The sequence below is a fragment of the Epinephelus fuscoguttatus genome, linkage group LG10 (genome assembly GCF_011397635.1).
Source record: "Epinephelus fuscoguttatus linkage group LG10, E.fuscoguttatus.final_Chr_v1".
NCBI lineage: Eukaryota > Metazoa > Chordata > Actinopteri > Perciformes > Serranidae > Epinephelus > Epinephelus fuscoguttatus.
The window spans coordinates 42,515,131-42,529,682 of record NC_064761.1 but is presented as its reverse complement, the minus strand read 5'-3'; the positions used below and the strand labels follow the sequence as shown (position 1 = coordinate 42,529,682).

At 39.6% G+C, this 14,552-nt stretch overlaps 1 protein-coding gene across 11 annotated transcripts in view; it reads left to right on the top strand.

Moving 5' to 3' along the window:
• The window catches only part of LOC125895930 (flavin-containing monooxygenase 5-like), a 35,935-nt gene that overhangs the window by 2,120 nt on the left and 19,263 nt on the right, over positions 1 to 14,552 (top strand). For 2 of the 11 annotated variants that reach the window (XM_049588184.1, XM_049588182.1), the window contains exons 2-6: positions 420 to 608; positions 763 to 928; positions 1,239 to 1,381; positions 5,128 to 5,324; positions 6,960 to 7,107. In XM_049588184.1, the coding sequence (XP_049444141.1) occupies positions 420 to 608; positions 763 to 928; positions 1,239 to 1,381; positions 5,128 to 5,324; positions 6,960 to 7,107 (843 nt within the window). Of the gene's footprint in view, positions 1 to 419; positions 609 to 762; positions 929 to 1,238; positions 1,382 to 5,127; positions 5,325 to 6,959; positions 7,108 to 7,244; positions 7,453 to 7,529; positions 7,603 to 7,707; positions 8,803 to 13,676; positions 13,804 to 14,320; positions 14,460 to 14,552 lie in introns of those variants that run through there. The other 9 variants (XM_049588183.1, XM_049588176.1, XR_007450225.1 and 6 more) reach the window with 8 other exon arrangements.

Here is a 14,552-nt window from a genome sequence, read left to right as displayed (position 1 = left end):
ATAGCAACCAAACCATGTCATTTTTAACCAGAGACCCCCATGTTTGTAATGACACCCCCAACAAATTTTCATTATTTATTCTAGCCCCCACCCCTTCATTCAGTTATATAAGGTAATGAAAAAAGGTCATAGTATGATATGTCCTAATCAAGTTATAAAAAGGTGATAGTGTGTGCGCTCTTGCTGTGCAGCCCTCAATCATATGCTGGCACTCAGCCATCAAAACTTTGAGAACCCATGATCTAAGATTTTTGTCTCAAACTGGTTTAAAAGCTCAGTTTCGCTCTTCAGTTTATAAAAATTCCTCTTGTGGGAAATTCCCCCCATACCGCCTCAATGATTGGGTCACATAAGGTGCAGATTGAAAATGGTCCACCCCAATGTTAAACAGGTGATCATGGCCTTGTGTTATATTGCAGGAGAATCCAGAGCCAGACAGAGCGAGCATTTACCACTCTGTCATCATCAACACCTCCAAGGAGATGATGTGTTTCAGTGACTTTCCCATCCCTGGTCACTTCCCAAACTACATGCATAACTCCCTCATCATGGACTACTTCCGGATGTATGCTGACCACTTCCAGCTCACCAAGCACATACGCTTCAATGTAAGGATGCTTCACTGACTTCCCTGAAAGGATGCAATATTCTCAGCTGAGTTGTAAATGTAAAATAGTGTTACTGCTGGTTACTGCTCACCTCAGAGTCGGTTTGCTTTTCTGTTATCAGTAAACTGTTAACTGTTTGTGCCTCTCTGTTCAGACCAAAGTTTTGCAGGTGAAGCAGAGATCAGATTTTTCTCATTCAGGCCAGTGGGACGTTGAGATCGAGAACAAGGACGGCAAAAAGGAGAGACACATTTTCGATGCGGTGATGATCTGTATTGGACATCACTGCCAGCCCAACCTGCCACTGCATGACTTCCCAGGTATCGTTTACAGCCTATAAATATCCTTCAGTTTGCTCAAACACAAGTAGTGCTGCTCGTGTTCTAGCAACACAAAGAGGAAATTGTGTCAAAGTGAACCTTTGACACAGTCTGATCTAGCCTGTAACGGCAACTCTATACAGTGTGGTTATGTAACATGATATCAACAGAAAGCAGCTCCACCCAGAGAGAATAATGTCAGTGAAATGTCATCAACACTGACCTGAATTATATTTTTATAACAGTGTCAGATACAGATCACAAAGCTCTTTGTCCAGCAGTCAAAAGTCTTTGTCTTTGTTTCTCCCAGGCATTGACACCTTCACGGGAAAGTACTTCCACAGCAGAGACTACAAGACTCCTGAGGAATGGAGGGATAAAAAGGTTGTAGTGATTGGGATAGGAAACTCTGGAGGAGACATAGCAGTGGAGCTGAGCAGAGTCACCAAGCAGGTCAGGATGACATAGTTACATATGGTGAAACTGGTGAATAATCACTTACTTATTTTCTTGTATTCTGTCATTCATGTCAGTCAATAAAACATTTTAATTCACCATCTTCAACGCTCAGATCAAGAGACAATGGCATCCTTAATTCATTCAACCTTTATTTATTCTCGAAGAATCATTTAGGGCTTGCCTTCATTTTCAATGATTTCGAGAGTACAAAAAGACTAATAATATGCAGATAAATAGAACAATTAAAAAACAGTAACAACACAATTTAAAAACCGTTACATTCAACGACAGAGTATTCATGTACCATGATTTTAAACTGACCCACTGGAACAAGTGTCTGTAGTTTTAACGTTTGTTGTAAAGTGTTCCATGTGAATGCAACAGAGAAACCAAAGGCAGTTTTACCAAATGAAGTGTCCATGGTACTCGGAGCATGAGCCAGTTGCTAGAGCATGTTGAGTAGCAATTGTGAGACGTATTCATTAAGGAGGTAATATATGATGGCATCTTGCCAGTTAAAGCTCTATAAATGAATATGAACCAGTGCCTGTCACGTCTCACAGTTAGAGGAGCCCAGCCCACCTTTTCATATAAAATACAATGATGAGTGGAGTAACAGTAATGAATCTGAGGGCAGAGTGATAAACAGAATTTAGAGGAGCAAGTGTGGAGGCAGAGGCATTCCTATAAACAACATCATCATAATCTAAAACGTTCCGTTTTCTGTAAAACATCAGAAAATTTGTTTTGTTCCTGTACAGGAAACCAAGTTTTTGTCTTAGTTTGTTTGTCACAGAATCAATGTGGGACTTGAATTTGAGTTTGTGAACTAACCAGATACCAAGATACTTGTATTCAGAGACTCTTTTCATACTGTGTCCTGTCAAAGTGGTGATATTTATGCTATGGTCATCAATATCTGCAACTCTAGAAAATAACATGTATTTGGTATTATTTGGATTGAGAACCAGTTTCAAGTGAAACAGAGTATGTTGTACTTGATCAAAAGCTTGCTGAGGGTTTGAATAGCTGAAAGTGCCGTGTTAGCCGAGCAGTACAGAACTGTATCATCAGCGTGAAGATGGGCGTTACAGTTTGTGATGGTGGATGCAATATTATTGATATATATTGTAAATAAAACAGGACCCAGTATTGAACCTTGAGGGACTCCTTTTGACAATGTCAGGTAATTAGAATGATTATTATTTAAGACAACCCATTGCTGCCTCTGTGACAGGAAGTCAAGACTCAGAATTAAAACCAGCTTCACGTAACCTCTGAAGGAGCAAAGAATGGTCAACGGTTAATATAGTTTTACAGTAGAATCCAGAAGCTCAAATAACATGAGCAGTCAGACAATAACACAACGTGTCTAATAAATCCACAGTTCAGCCAAAACACCAAATACTCTGAAAGTTAAACTGAAGATGAACCATAAAAATACAATGAGAGTAGGAAGGATGTTGAACTGATTCCTGTGGTCATTTGACGATTGCAGAAGAAAAAGGGAGTTGGTTGTTGTGAAACACACGTCTGTGGGGCTGTGCAGTGTGTCACAATCGCTAGTCTGAGAACTCCACTTTGACCTATTCTTACACCTGTTTTCCTTACTAAACAGATAAAGCACAACTGTACGCTTGGGCTGGTGATTTGGTTTTGATCCGATAACAAGCAATACAGGCCAGAATCGTCAATACCAATACCAATACCAATACCAATACAATACTTTATATTATTAAAAGTGTCATGATTTATGAGGCGAATGATCAGTCTCCTTAAGTCACAGCTAATGTTGACCAGTTACAGTTTGAAAATGTAACATTAACAAGTGCTGAAGATCTGGGTTGAGTTAAATACTATTTTCTCTAGGCTAGAATATACTTTGATATTCCTTTTATGAGCCTCTTTGAACAGACTCTGCCAGTAAACTCTGTCTCTGTGTCAGAGGTCTGGACGCCAAGACATCTCCCTCCCTCTCCCTTCGTTTGGGTTGCAGCTCCAAGTTCTCTGTCTCATGATTTTTCTTCTTTCATGAAGAGGAAAAAGCGGCTATTATGTGGCGGATTAAACTAATCAGGCTTGGACATTCTTTCTGCACTAAACGTCCGTGGACAGCTACGGTCACACAGATGTGCACGCAGTGCCGTTCATAGTAGATATGAGGGTTCACATCAGCCCCCATCAGTAAACAGGAGGGCTGTTACGTGAGCTTACCGTCGTCCTACTGCCGACATCGGGTGAAAGTGAAACTAAGAAGACACTGCTGGGTCTGGAGTATGTTGTTTGAGCACAGAAGTAAATGTACTAGATGTGTTCTCGACAACAGAGCAGTGTTTGCAAACACAATTTAACTCTTGAAATACAAATCAGTATGATGCAGAATAGACGAACTAATATTTGATCCAGCAATCACCAACTCTGACTAGGTCGAAAAAAGTTAGATGTGAAATTGTGCTGATCTGCACGCTGTTCAATCCCCCTTGTTCTCAGCTGTCTACTGATTCTTTAGAGACACCTACAGTACATCATGTTTTAACTAACATGCCACTAATGGCAACAAAAGAAACAGGGAAATAACAAGTTCTGCTTCATTGTTTGTTGAGTCGTCACACCAGAACCTTACCCCAGTCAGTTCTAGGGTGTGTTTCAAATCTTTTTCTTTTTACTTACAGTAGGTATGTAAAGCTGCCTTTACAAAGTACATACTGTTGCATGCAGTATGCGCACAATCAGGACATACTACTTCCTTACTGCGCCCTGAACTCTGACCCTTTTGTTCATTCATCCGTTACTTTGGAGATAGAACAAAACTCCATTCACTGAGCTCGCCAGAGACGGAGATCAACCCAGAGAGCTCTGCTGTTGTTATTTTGTGTGCAGTTGAAACTTTAAAATAATAACTGCAGACATTGTAGATTCTAACTTATTCCCCACAGTAAAAATACATTTATATTTCCTCTTAATTTTCTTGTCATTTGCTGTTGTCGGTTATCTTTATGATTACTCTGTTCACTTAAACAGTTAATATTCATGTTATGACTGTTCCACTGGTCATCAGTCACTTGAATGCGCTGTCATCTGTCATTGTGGCTTCAATGTGATGTATCTTGCACTGCGCAGAGGATTGTGGGTCAGAATAACCAGAAAAACATGCTGGCTTGGATCCTGCAAAATATGACCAGATGCAGTAGAACATCCTGGTATTTTTTGGTTACAGCATTTGACATATAATGTATTGGGACATACTTAATCTTTTTCTGGCATACTAAATAGTGTGGGTATTGAAACGCACAGCAAGACGGTGTGTTTACTGAGAAATTTATACGGAAGTTAGCCCACTACAGCGGTCACAAATACAAATAAAAATAGCCGCCACTCTGATCATCCTTCTACATTGATTTGAATAGGAATATCCATTCTTCTCTCATACTATTCCTATGAGGTGATGCACCACAGTAACAGTGAATATAATGTGCTGCACACACATACAATGACAGTAAATGCAGTAAAATTCTGCTGATGATGTTCTGCAAGATATAAAAGACATTTTGGGTTATGTCACAGGTAACAGAGCCACAGACTGGAGTGAAATAATGTCCCAATTAAATGCATTTTACAGATACAACCTATAAGTTTGAGTCCACCTTATAATATGCTATTTCTACATTACAGTAAAACTTGGCAAACTGTATTTCTCATGTACCAGCGTGATGACTGACTGTCATGTCTTCTCTTCATAGCTTTACCTGAGCACGCGAAGGGGAGCCTGGATTGTAAATCGAGTTGGGGACAACGGGCTGCCTTTGGATCTGCGTTTGAACAGGGTGCTAGATTTTGTGCGGAAAATCCTTCCCTTTGGTGTTTTCTGTGGTTTAGCAGAGAGAGTGCTCAATCAAAGATTTGATCACGCTCTGTACAATCTCAAGCCAAAGCACAGGTACTGTATTTGCATCTCTGGTTTTTTCTAAACAAGCTATAGCACAGCTGGACCCTGCACACGGCAGACTCTGATTTTGTTCACACAACACATTAGTCCAGATGAGGATACCACTGTTAGCCAGAGTAGCTGTAAAATGTGTTGTAGATATTCAAGGATTACTGAACGGGCCTACCAGCCACAGGCCCACAATCCTGAAGTGTGAGCCCTGGGCAATCATCTGCAAAATGTCACTCAAATACTGGTACTGACCAGGAAAATGACCCCAAAGAGATGCAAAGGAACTGCGAAGAGACACAAAATAACTACAAAGAGATGCAAAACAACTTCAAAGAGATGCAAAATGACCAAAGTAGATACCAGTTTACCTCAAATAGACATAACAACTACAACAAGATACAAAACCACCAAGAGATGCAAAACAACAACACAAAATGAGGCGAAACAACGATAAATCTGGGTGTCTTGCTCCTGTTTTGGGGATGGGGGCTGCATATCTGTGCCCAGGAGCACATTGTCTGATAATCCACTCCTGCCGAGACAATGGATGTGAACAACTATGCTGCCCCCTCATAGCTGTCATTTATAGTATAAAACAACGGGTCAAGTCCTTCTTAATTGTATCTTGTCTGGTCCACGACCACAACCTATTCTCACATGATACAAGTTATTACACACTGTAACACTGCATAAAACTTCTTACCATCCAAACCCACACAGACTTCACATCATCTTCCAAGCATGTTTCACCATTCTCTTTTTGTCCTGCACACTCAATGGTCTGACGGCACCATACATTTAATAGATAATCTATAACTGTGTTCTATTGCAGAAGTAATTGCATAATCCACTTCTATACACTTTTTAAAACATTAGTAATGTTAGAACCTATTTAATATCATCATGCCACTACTGGTGCACCTCAACCTGGGTGTCCAGACCCCCATGAGGGCTCTCCAAAGCTTCACGGGGGATGGCAAGGCGTTCTTGGTTGTAAAGGGTGTAAAAAACGTTTTTTAAAAATATATACAGTAGGCCTTATTTAGGTTAGATTTTTATTCAAGAGATAAAAATCTGTCAGGAAGAGGGCAGGGTGAAGACTCGCACAACAGCTGTATTCACAGAGTCCTCCCTCTCTGCTACACAGCCTCGTCCTCTATGGGAAAAGTGCACAGTTAAAACAACCAAAGAGCTGACAGAACAATGGGCAATTTGTCAGATAGAATATTAATAATAATGCACTCAAGGACACCTTACAAGACAATTAAAAACAAGTAACAATATGTCAAAAAAATCTTCATATTTACAGTAAATAATCTGCTTACAGTCAATACAAACTGGCTTTTTTTTACACAAACTTCCTGCAGTTATTGTGTTCACTATTTGTACTATTGTATCATACAGTTTATCAGTTGGTTCTGTACTGTTGCTGCTATGCGTTGAATATAATATGAAATATTTAAAAAAAATGTATGTCACTTAGTCAGGGGTCGTCAGTTTGCTCGATGATAGAAGAGAGGTCCCCTAAGGAAAAAGGTTGAGAACCACTGTGTTAGTCTCTTGGTCTTATTTTAATGATTGCAGTATTTATCAGTTTTTAGTAACATTACTAATCAATGTGAACATATATTTCAGGTTGTTCAGCCAGCATCCCACAATTAATGATGAGCTTCCCAACCGCATCCTGTCTGGAACAGTTCAGGTGAAACCCAACATCCGCAGGTTTCAGGGCTCCAGTGTGGAGTTTGATGATGGAAGTGTCGTGGAAGATGTCGACCTGGTGGTAGGTTATTACTGTATAGCCAACACACTTGTGCATTTACACTATAGCCTGTTTATTCTTCTGCCTCTGTACATGTTCATAAACAGCAGTGTAGTTGGCCTATAGTGTGTGACTAACATGAGTCCCCTGTCTTGCAGGTGTTTGCCACAGGTTACAAGTTTTCCTTTCCATTCCTGGCCTCACATGTGGTCTCAGTGTCTCAGAACAAAGCATCTCTGTACAAGTATGTGTTTCCTCCTGAGATGGACCGCCCCACTCTGGCTATCATTGGTCTCGTGCAGCCACTGGGAGCCATTATGCCCATCTCTGAGATGCAGGCCAGATGGGCCACACGTGTCTTTAAAGGTAATACAGGCTCTGTAAAACATGCAACCTTTTATCATCACACAGTCTTTTTACTGAAGTCTTTAATTTTTAAACAGGCTGCATCAAGCTTCCCTCAGTGGCGTCCATGCTAAAAGATGTCGAGTGTAAGAAGGAGACAATGGCCAGAAGGTACAGCAGTGGTTTTACTCTGCTTTGTGATTACTTACATATTTAGGATCTGAAATGCATCAAATCTTGTTATGCACAACATGTTCAGCTCGGGTCTCGTTTCAGGTATGTCACCAGTCAGAGACACACCATCCAGGTTGACTATGTCAACCACATGGATGAGATAGCAGAGCTGGTGGGAGTTCGCCCCAACTTCTTGAAGCTGCTGCTGACTGATCCCAGGCTGGGACTGACTGTGATGTTCGGTCCCAGTACTCCATACCAGTATCGTCTCAAAGGGCCAGGAAAATGGGCTGGAGCCCGCCAGGCCATCCTCACACAGTGGGAGAGAGTGGCTCAGCCCATGCAGACCAGACCCTGCTGTGATCCCGAACCCAAGAGATCATTTATGTGGCCTCTGATCCTGTCAGCTTCTGCTGTGGGCTTGGCTGCATACGTTAACAGGAGCAACCTTCCAGATTTCCTGCAGGATCCCACTATACTGTTGGATAAGATAAAAGCGTACCTGCCTGCACATTAATGTGAAATTCATACTCGTTCCTCTCATCGTCATGTGTTCGTCTTTTAACACATTCTTCATACATGTTTGCAGTTTCTCCACTAAACTACACCAGCACCGAAATGCATTTACTAAAATATGCAAGTCAATGATGCCACTTCATGGTCGCTTGAAAGACCGACTGATGCTATACTGTGCCAAACATATATTCAGCATATTCCACTGTCTGTCTAATTCTCACTGTAAGCTTTAATTGCAGTATGTAACAATATTGCTTCATTTGCACGACCAGAACATGAAGATAAACTCGACTTATAGGCAATGATGCTGCATTTTAATTTCTTTTTTGGTGTGTTTTTATATTATATAAGGTAACTTGCATCGCCCAGATGCTTTCTACACACCGAAGAATACACTATGTTTTTTTACATATTTTTTTTTTCTTCCTTTTTACTAAAAAACTAATGTGAACACTTCATTACATTCCTGGAAGAAGACTCGAGTATCTAAATGCACAGTCCAGGGTTGTAGTTGAAGCTTTGTTTAAAAAAAAAAATAACACAGATTGATACAGTAACACAGGTGTAAATGTGGCCCATATTTTCTATGTGATGAATGCTTTCCTTTGATGAATTTTGTTTTGAATACTTTGAATTTTTAAGTAAATAAAAAATAATCCCAGGGATTAATAATGATCTTAATTTTGTCACAGGTAAAGTTAAACAAACAGTTACACTCAGGCTGACATATAACACAAAGCACTGCACAATACGCTTGCAGGCTAAAAGCTCTTAACTACGGAAGCACATTGCATTCACTGGATAAAAAAAAAATTAGACACCTTATCTCGTAATTACGAGATCCTTATCTCGTAATTACGAGAAAAGATCTCATAATTTCAAGATAAGGATCTCGTAATTATGAGATCAGGAAACGTGTCACATTAGCCACTGCTTCGCTCAGAACCACATGAAGGGGGGTCGGAACTACTGTAACCAGCTGCCACTCAGGTGGTGCCATCTTGACTGTGTCTGTAATGACTCATTAACTCTAAACGGTCCGTGAAAAAAAATATTTTTTTCCAGCGGATGTCAGTTACAACATGATTGAGCTAGCAAAGCTGTTTTGTGTTGCTATGTGTGGTATTTACTCAGTTTTGGGAAATCACGATGTCTAGAAAGCACCAGTGGCTGCAGCTGACAGGGACAGCTAACAGAAGCAGCAAAGCTAACATCACGACGTCATCTGTTAAAAGCCTCCCATTGTCGGATATGACATGAAACTACTCCAGTTAGCTCAATCATGTTGTAACTAAGACATCCGCTGGAAAAAAAAATTTTTTCATGGACCGTTTAGAGTTAATGAGTCATTACAGACAACGCTAACGGTGAGATAAATGTGAGATATTCATATATATATATATAGCTAAAATCTGCTGGTTTTATACCCGGAAGTATTTAACAATAAGGCGATTCCCTCCGAAGGGACACTAACAACTCAAAGTACACGTCAAATAAAATTTCTCCAAACATTTTTTTGTTATTTTAGGTAGTTATTATCACGCTAATGTGTGTTCAAGTGTTCATTTCCCCCGATAAGTTGGTTTTAATTCGTTATTTGATTCTATAAACACAGTCTGACCATCTCGAGCTTTTATTTTGGTACTTCCGGTGACCGGCAGTGTGAATTTGCATATTAGCTAAATATTTAGTTTCACCCAGAACATTTAGATTCAACATTTAACATTTAGATTTAGATTTAGCATTTAGAATTAACATTTAGGTTTAGCAATTAGATTTAACATTTAGATTTAGATTTAATACCGGCGGCACGGTGGAACTGTCACCTCACAGCAAGAGGGTTCCCGGTTCGATCCCGGGTGTGGGACCCCCTCTGTATGGGGTGCCGTTTGTAAAGTGGCTCACGCTGAAAATAACATCAACATTTTTCCATATTTAGCTTCAAACAATGTTTGAAAAAGTGTTGTGAATTTTTTAATGTCACCTTTTACCACATTACAGCAATATTTGTTAACTTAGAAATATATTAAATAGTTAAATCTAAATATTAAATGTGGCACCTAAATGTTAAATGTTAAATTTAAATATTAAATCTAAATCTAAATCTAAATGTTAAATCTAAATGCTAAGTGTAAATCTAAATATTAAATATAAATATAAATATAAATGTTAAATATAAATGCTAAATATAAATATAAATATAAATATAAATGTTAAATCTAAATATTAAATATGAATCTAAATCTAAATGTTAAATCTAAATGCTAAATATAAATCTAAATGTTAAATGTTGAATCTAAATGTTCTGGGTGAAACTAAATATTTAGCTAATATGCAAATTCACACTGCCGGTCACCGGAAGTACCAAAATAAAAGCTCGAGATGGTCAGACTGTGTTTATAGAATAAAATAACGAATTAAAACCAACTTATCGGGGGAAATGAACACTTGAACATACATTAGCGTGATAATAACTACCTAAAATAACAAGAAACGCGTTTGGAGAAATTTTATTTGATGTGTACTTTGAGTTGTTAGTGTCTCTTCGGAGGGAATCACCTTGTTGTTTACAAATACTTCCGGGTAGAAAACCAGCGGAATTTAGCTGTATATATATATATATATATATATATATATATTCATATATATATATATATATATATATACAGTACAGGCCAAAAGTTTGGACACACCTTCTCATTCAATGCGTTTTCTTTATTTTCATGACTATTTACATTGTAGATTCTCACTGAAGGCATCAAAACTATGAATGAACACATGTGGAGTTATGTACTTAACAAAAAAAGGCGAAATAACTGAAAACATGTTTTATATTCTAGTTTCTTCAAAATAGCCACCCTTTGCTCTGATTACTGCTTTGCACACTCTTGGCATTCTCTCCATGAGCTTCAAGAGGTAGTCACCTGAAATGGTTTTCCAACAGTCTTGAAGGAGTTCCCAGAGGTGTTTAGCACTTGTTGGCCCCTTTGCCTTCACTCTGCGGTCCAGCTCACCCCAAACCATCTCGATTGGGTTCAGGTCCGGTGACTGTGGAGGCCAGGTCATCTGCCGCAGCACTCCATCACTCTCCTTCTTGGTCAAATAGCCCTTACACAGCCTGGAGGTGTGTTTGGGGTCATTGTCCTGTTGAAAAATAAATGATCGTCCAACTAAACGCAAACCGGATGGGATGGCATGTCGCTGCAGGATGCTGTGGTAGCCATGCTGGTTCAGTGTGCCTTCAATTTTGAATAAATCCCCAACAGTGTCACCAGCAAAACACCCCCACACCATCACACCTCCTCCTCCTCCATGCTTCACAGTGGGAACCAGGCATGTGGAATCCATGCGTTCACCTTTTCTGCGTCTCACAAAGACACGGCGGTTGGAACCAAAGATCTCAAATTTGGACTCATCAGACCAAAGCACAGATTTCCACTGGTCTAATGTCCATTCCTTGTGTTTCTTGGCCCAAACAAATCTCTTCTGCTTGTTGCCTCTCCTTAGCAGTGGTTTCCTAGCAGCTATTTGACCATGAAGGCCTGATTCGCGCAGTCTCCTCTTAACAGTTGTTCTAGAGATGGGTCTGCTGCTAGAACTCTGTGTGGCATTCATCTGGTCTCTGATCTGAGCTGCTGTTAACTAGCGATTTCTGAGGCTGGTGACTCGGATGAACTTATCCTCAGAAGCAGAGGTGACTCTTGGTCTTCCTTTCCTGGGTCGGTCCTCATGTGTGCCAGTTTCGTTGTAGCGCTTGATGGTTTTTGCGACTCCACTTGGGGACACATTTAAAATTTTTGTAATTTTCTGGACTGACTGACCTTCGTTTCTTAAAGTAATGATGGCCACTCGTTTTTCTTTAGTTAGCTGATTGGTTCTTGCCATAATATGAATTTTAACAGTTGTCCAATAGGGCTGTCGGCTGTGTATTAACCTGACTTCTGCACAACACAACTGATGGTCCCAACCCCATTGATAAAGCAAGAAATTCCACTAATTAACCCTGATAAGGCACACCTGTGAAGTGGAAACCATTTCAGGTGACTACCTCTTGAAGCTCATGGAGAGAATGCCAAGAGTGTGCAAAGCAGTAATCAGAGCAAAGGGTGGCTATTTTGAAGAAACTAGAATATAAAACATGTTTTCAGTTATTTCACCTTTTTTTGTTAAGTACATAACTCCACATGTGTTCATTCGTAGTTTTGATGCCTTCAGTGAGAATCTACAATGTAAATAGTCATGAAAATAAAGAAAACGCATTGAATGAGAAGGTGTGTCCAAACTTTTGGCCTGTACTGTATATATGTGTGTGTGTGTGTGTGTGTGTGTGTGTGTGTGTGTGTGTGTGTGAATATCTCACATTTTTCACGTTACTATATCGCCGTTTAGACTAATCTGGTGATTGTAAAGTCTATAAACACAATGATTGAACAAACATTACTATCACGTTCTGAAATTAATAACATGGTTATTGTAGATTAGCGGGGCTAACCGTTAGCTGTTAGCCCCGTTAGCGTTGTCTGTAATGACCCATTAACTCTAATGGAAAAAAATATTTTTTCCAGCGGATGTCTTAGTTACAACATGATTGAGCTAACTGGAGTAGTTTCATGTCATATCCGACAATGGGAGACATTTAACAGATGACGTCCTGATAGCTTTGCTGCTGCTGCAGCCACTGATGCTTTCTAGACATCGTGATTTCCCAAAACTGAACAAATACCACACATAGCAACACAAAACTGCTTTGCTAGGTCAATCATGTTGTAACTAAGATATCCGCTGGAAAAAAATATTTTTTTCACGGACCGTTTAAGAGTTAATGAGTCATTACAGACACTGCTAACAGGGCTAAGAGCTAACGGTTACGGTAACGGAGCTTGTTATTTTAGGTAGTTATTATCACGCTAATGTATGTTCAAGTGTTCATTTCCCCCGATAAGTTGGTTTTAATTCGTTATTTGATTCTATAAACGCAGTCTGACCATCTCGAGCTTTTATTTTGGTACTTCCGGTGACCGGCAGTGTGAATTTGCATATTAGCTAAATATTTAGTTTCACCCAGAACATTTAGATTTATATTTAGCATTTAGATTTAGATTTAATATTTAGATTGAACATTTAGATTTAGATTTAGCATTTAGATTTAGATTTAATATTTAGATTTAGATTTAATATTTAGATTTAACATTTAACATTTAGGTGCCACATTTAATATTTAGATTTAACTATTTAACATATTTCTAAGTTAACAAATATTGCTGTAAATGTGGTAAAAGGTGACGTTAAAAAAATCACAACACTTTTTCAAACATTGTTTGAAGCTAAATGTGGAAAAATGTTGATGTTATTTTCAGCGTGAGCCACTTTACAAACGGCACCCCATAGATGTGGACCCCAAGGTTGTTTGGCTCCCATAAGCTGCTTTTGTGAATCGTGGGGCCACTCAGATCCATTATGATATAGAGCCCTGACAGTGTGGCCCTCTGCCATCTGGTAGATTGTCAGGCAAAAGAGCGCTGTGTGTTTGCTTTTGCTCCAGTTCAATAACCCTGACTCTGCACTGCCACGGGGGTCGTTTGGGGATACAGATTGTTGTGCACAGTCTCTTTATTCTCACTCCGCCCACTGCTCAGATACACCCAGCACGGAGAAGTCGTTTCCTCATCCGAATCGAAGAAGGTAAGAAATCATGGGCTACGTGCCGAAATATAGTATTGTAAGGTATTGGTGCATTTTTGTCAAGATTTTTGTAAAAAAAAAAAAAAAAAAAAAAAAAGCGGTTAAACTTTTAACTGCTGTATTCTGAGATTGTTGACACCGGCTTTGCAGAGTCACAGTAAACAAGACGTTAAAGTCGAGTTGCGAAAGTAGGGTTGGTGTCTGAGTCAGTGCATTGCTTCTAATGTGAAATATGTAAAACTTGTAGCTACACATTAACGCATGATGAGCTTTGATCGTGGTTGCGCAACATTTAGAGAAACCAGTTAAAACTGAAACAGAAGGCGGGCTGGTGATCATAGAGCCCTATAAGACAAATGTTGCACATCTCGTTTTACTGCATGCATTGCCTCTTCTGTGATTTTCAGACAGACTGATATAATTATCCGACTCAGCAGAGTAAAGAAGGGGACGGATCTCTGTGTTCTGGTGCTGTTTGCAGATCTTGTGTTACTTAGAGTGAAAACATTTGTTTCAGCTGAAATATGACTCGTCGTGTGGCGGTGGTTGGAGGAGGAAGTTCAGGATTGGCCTGCATCAAGTGCTGCCTGGATGAAGGGCTGGAGCCAGTCTGCTTTGAGAGCAGCGACGACATTGGTGGTCTGTGGAGGTTTAAGGTGGGTCACGCTGCACACTGGTTCGTTTCATTTTAAGTTAAGATGTGTTATATCCAGGCAGCAATTATAATATATGTTGAGGGACGCAAATGC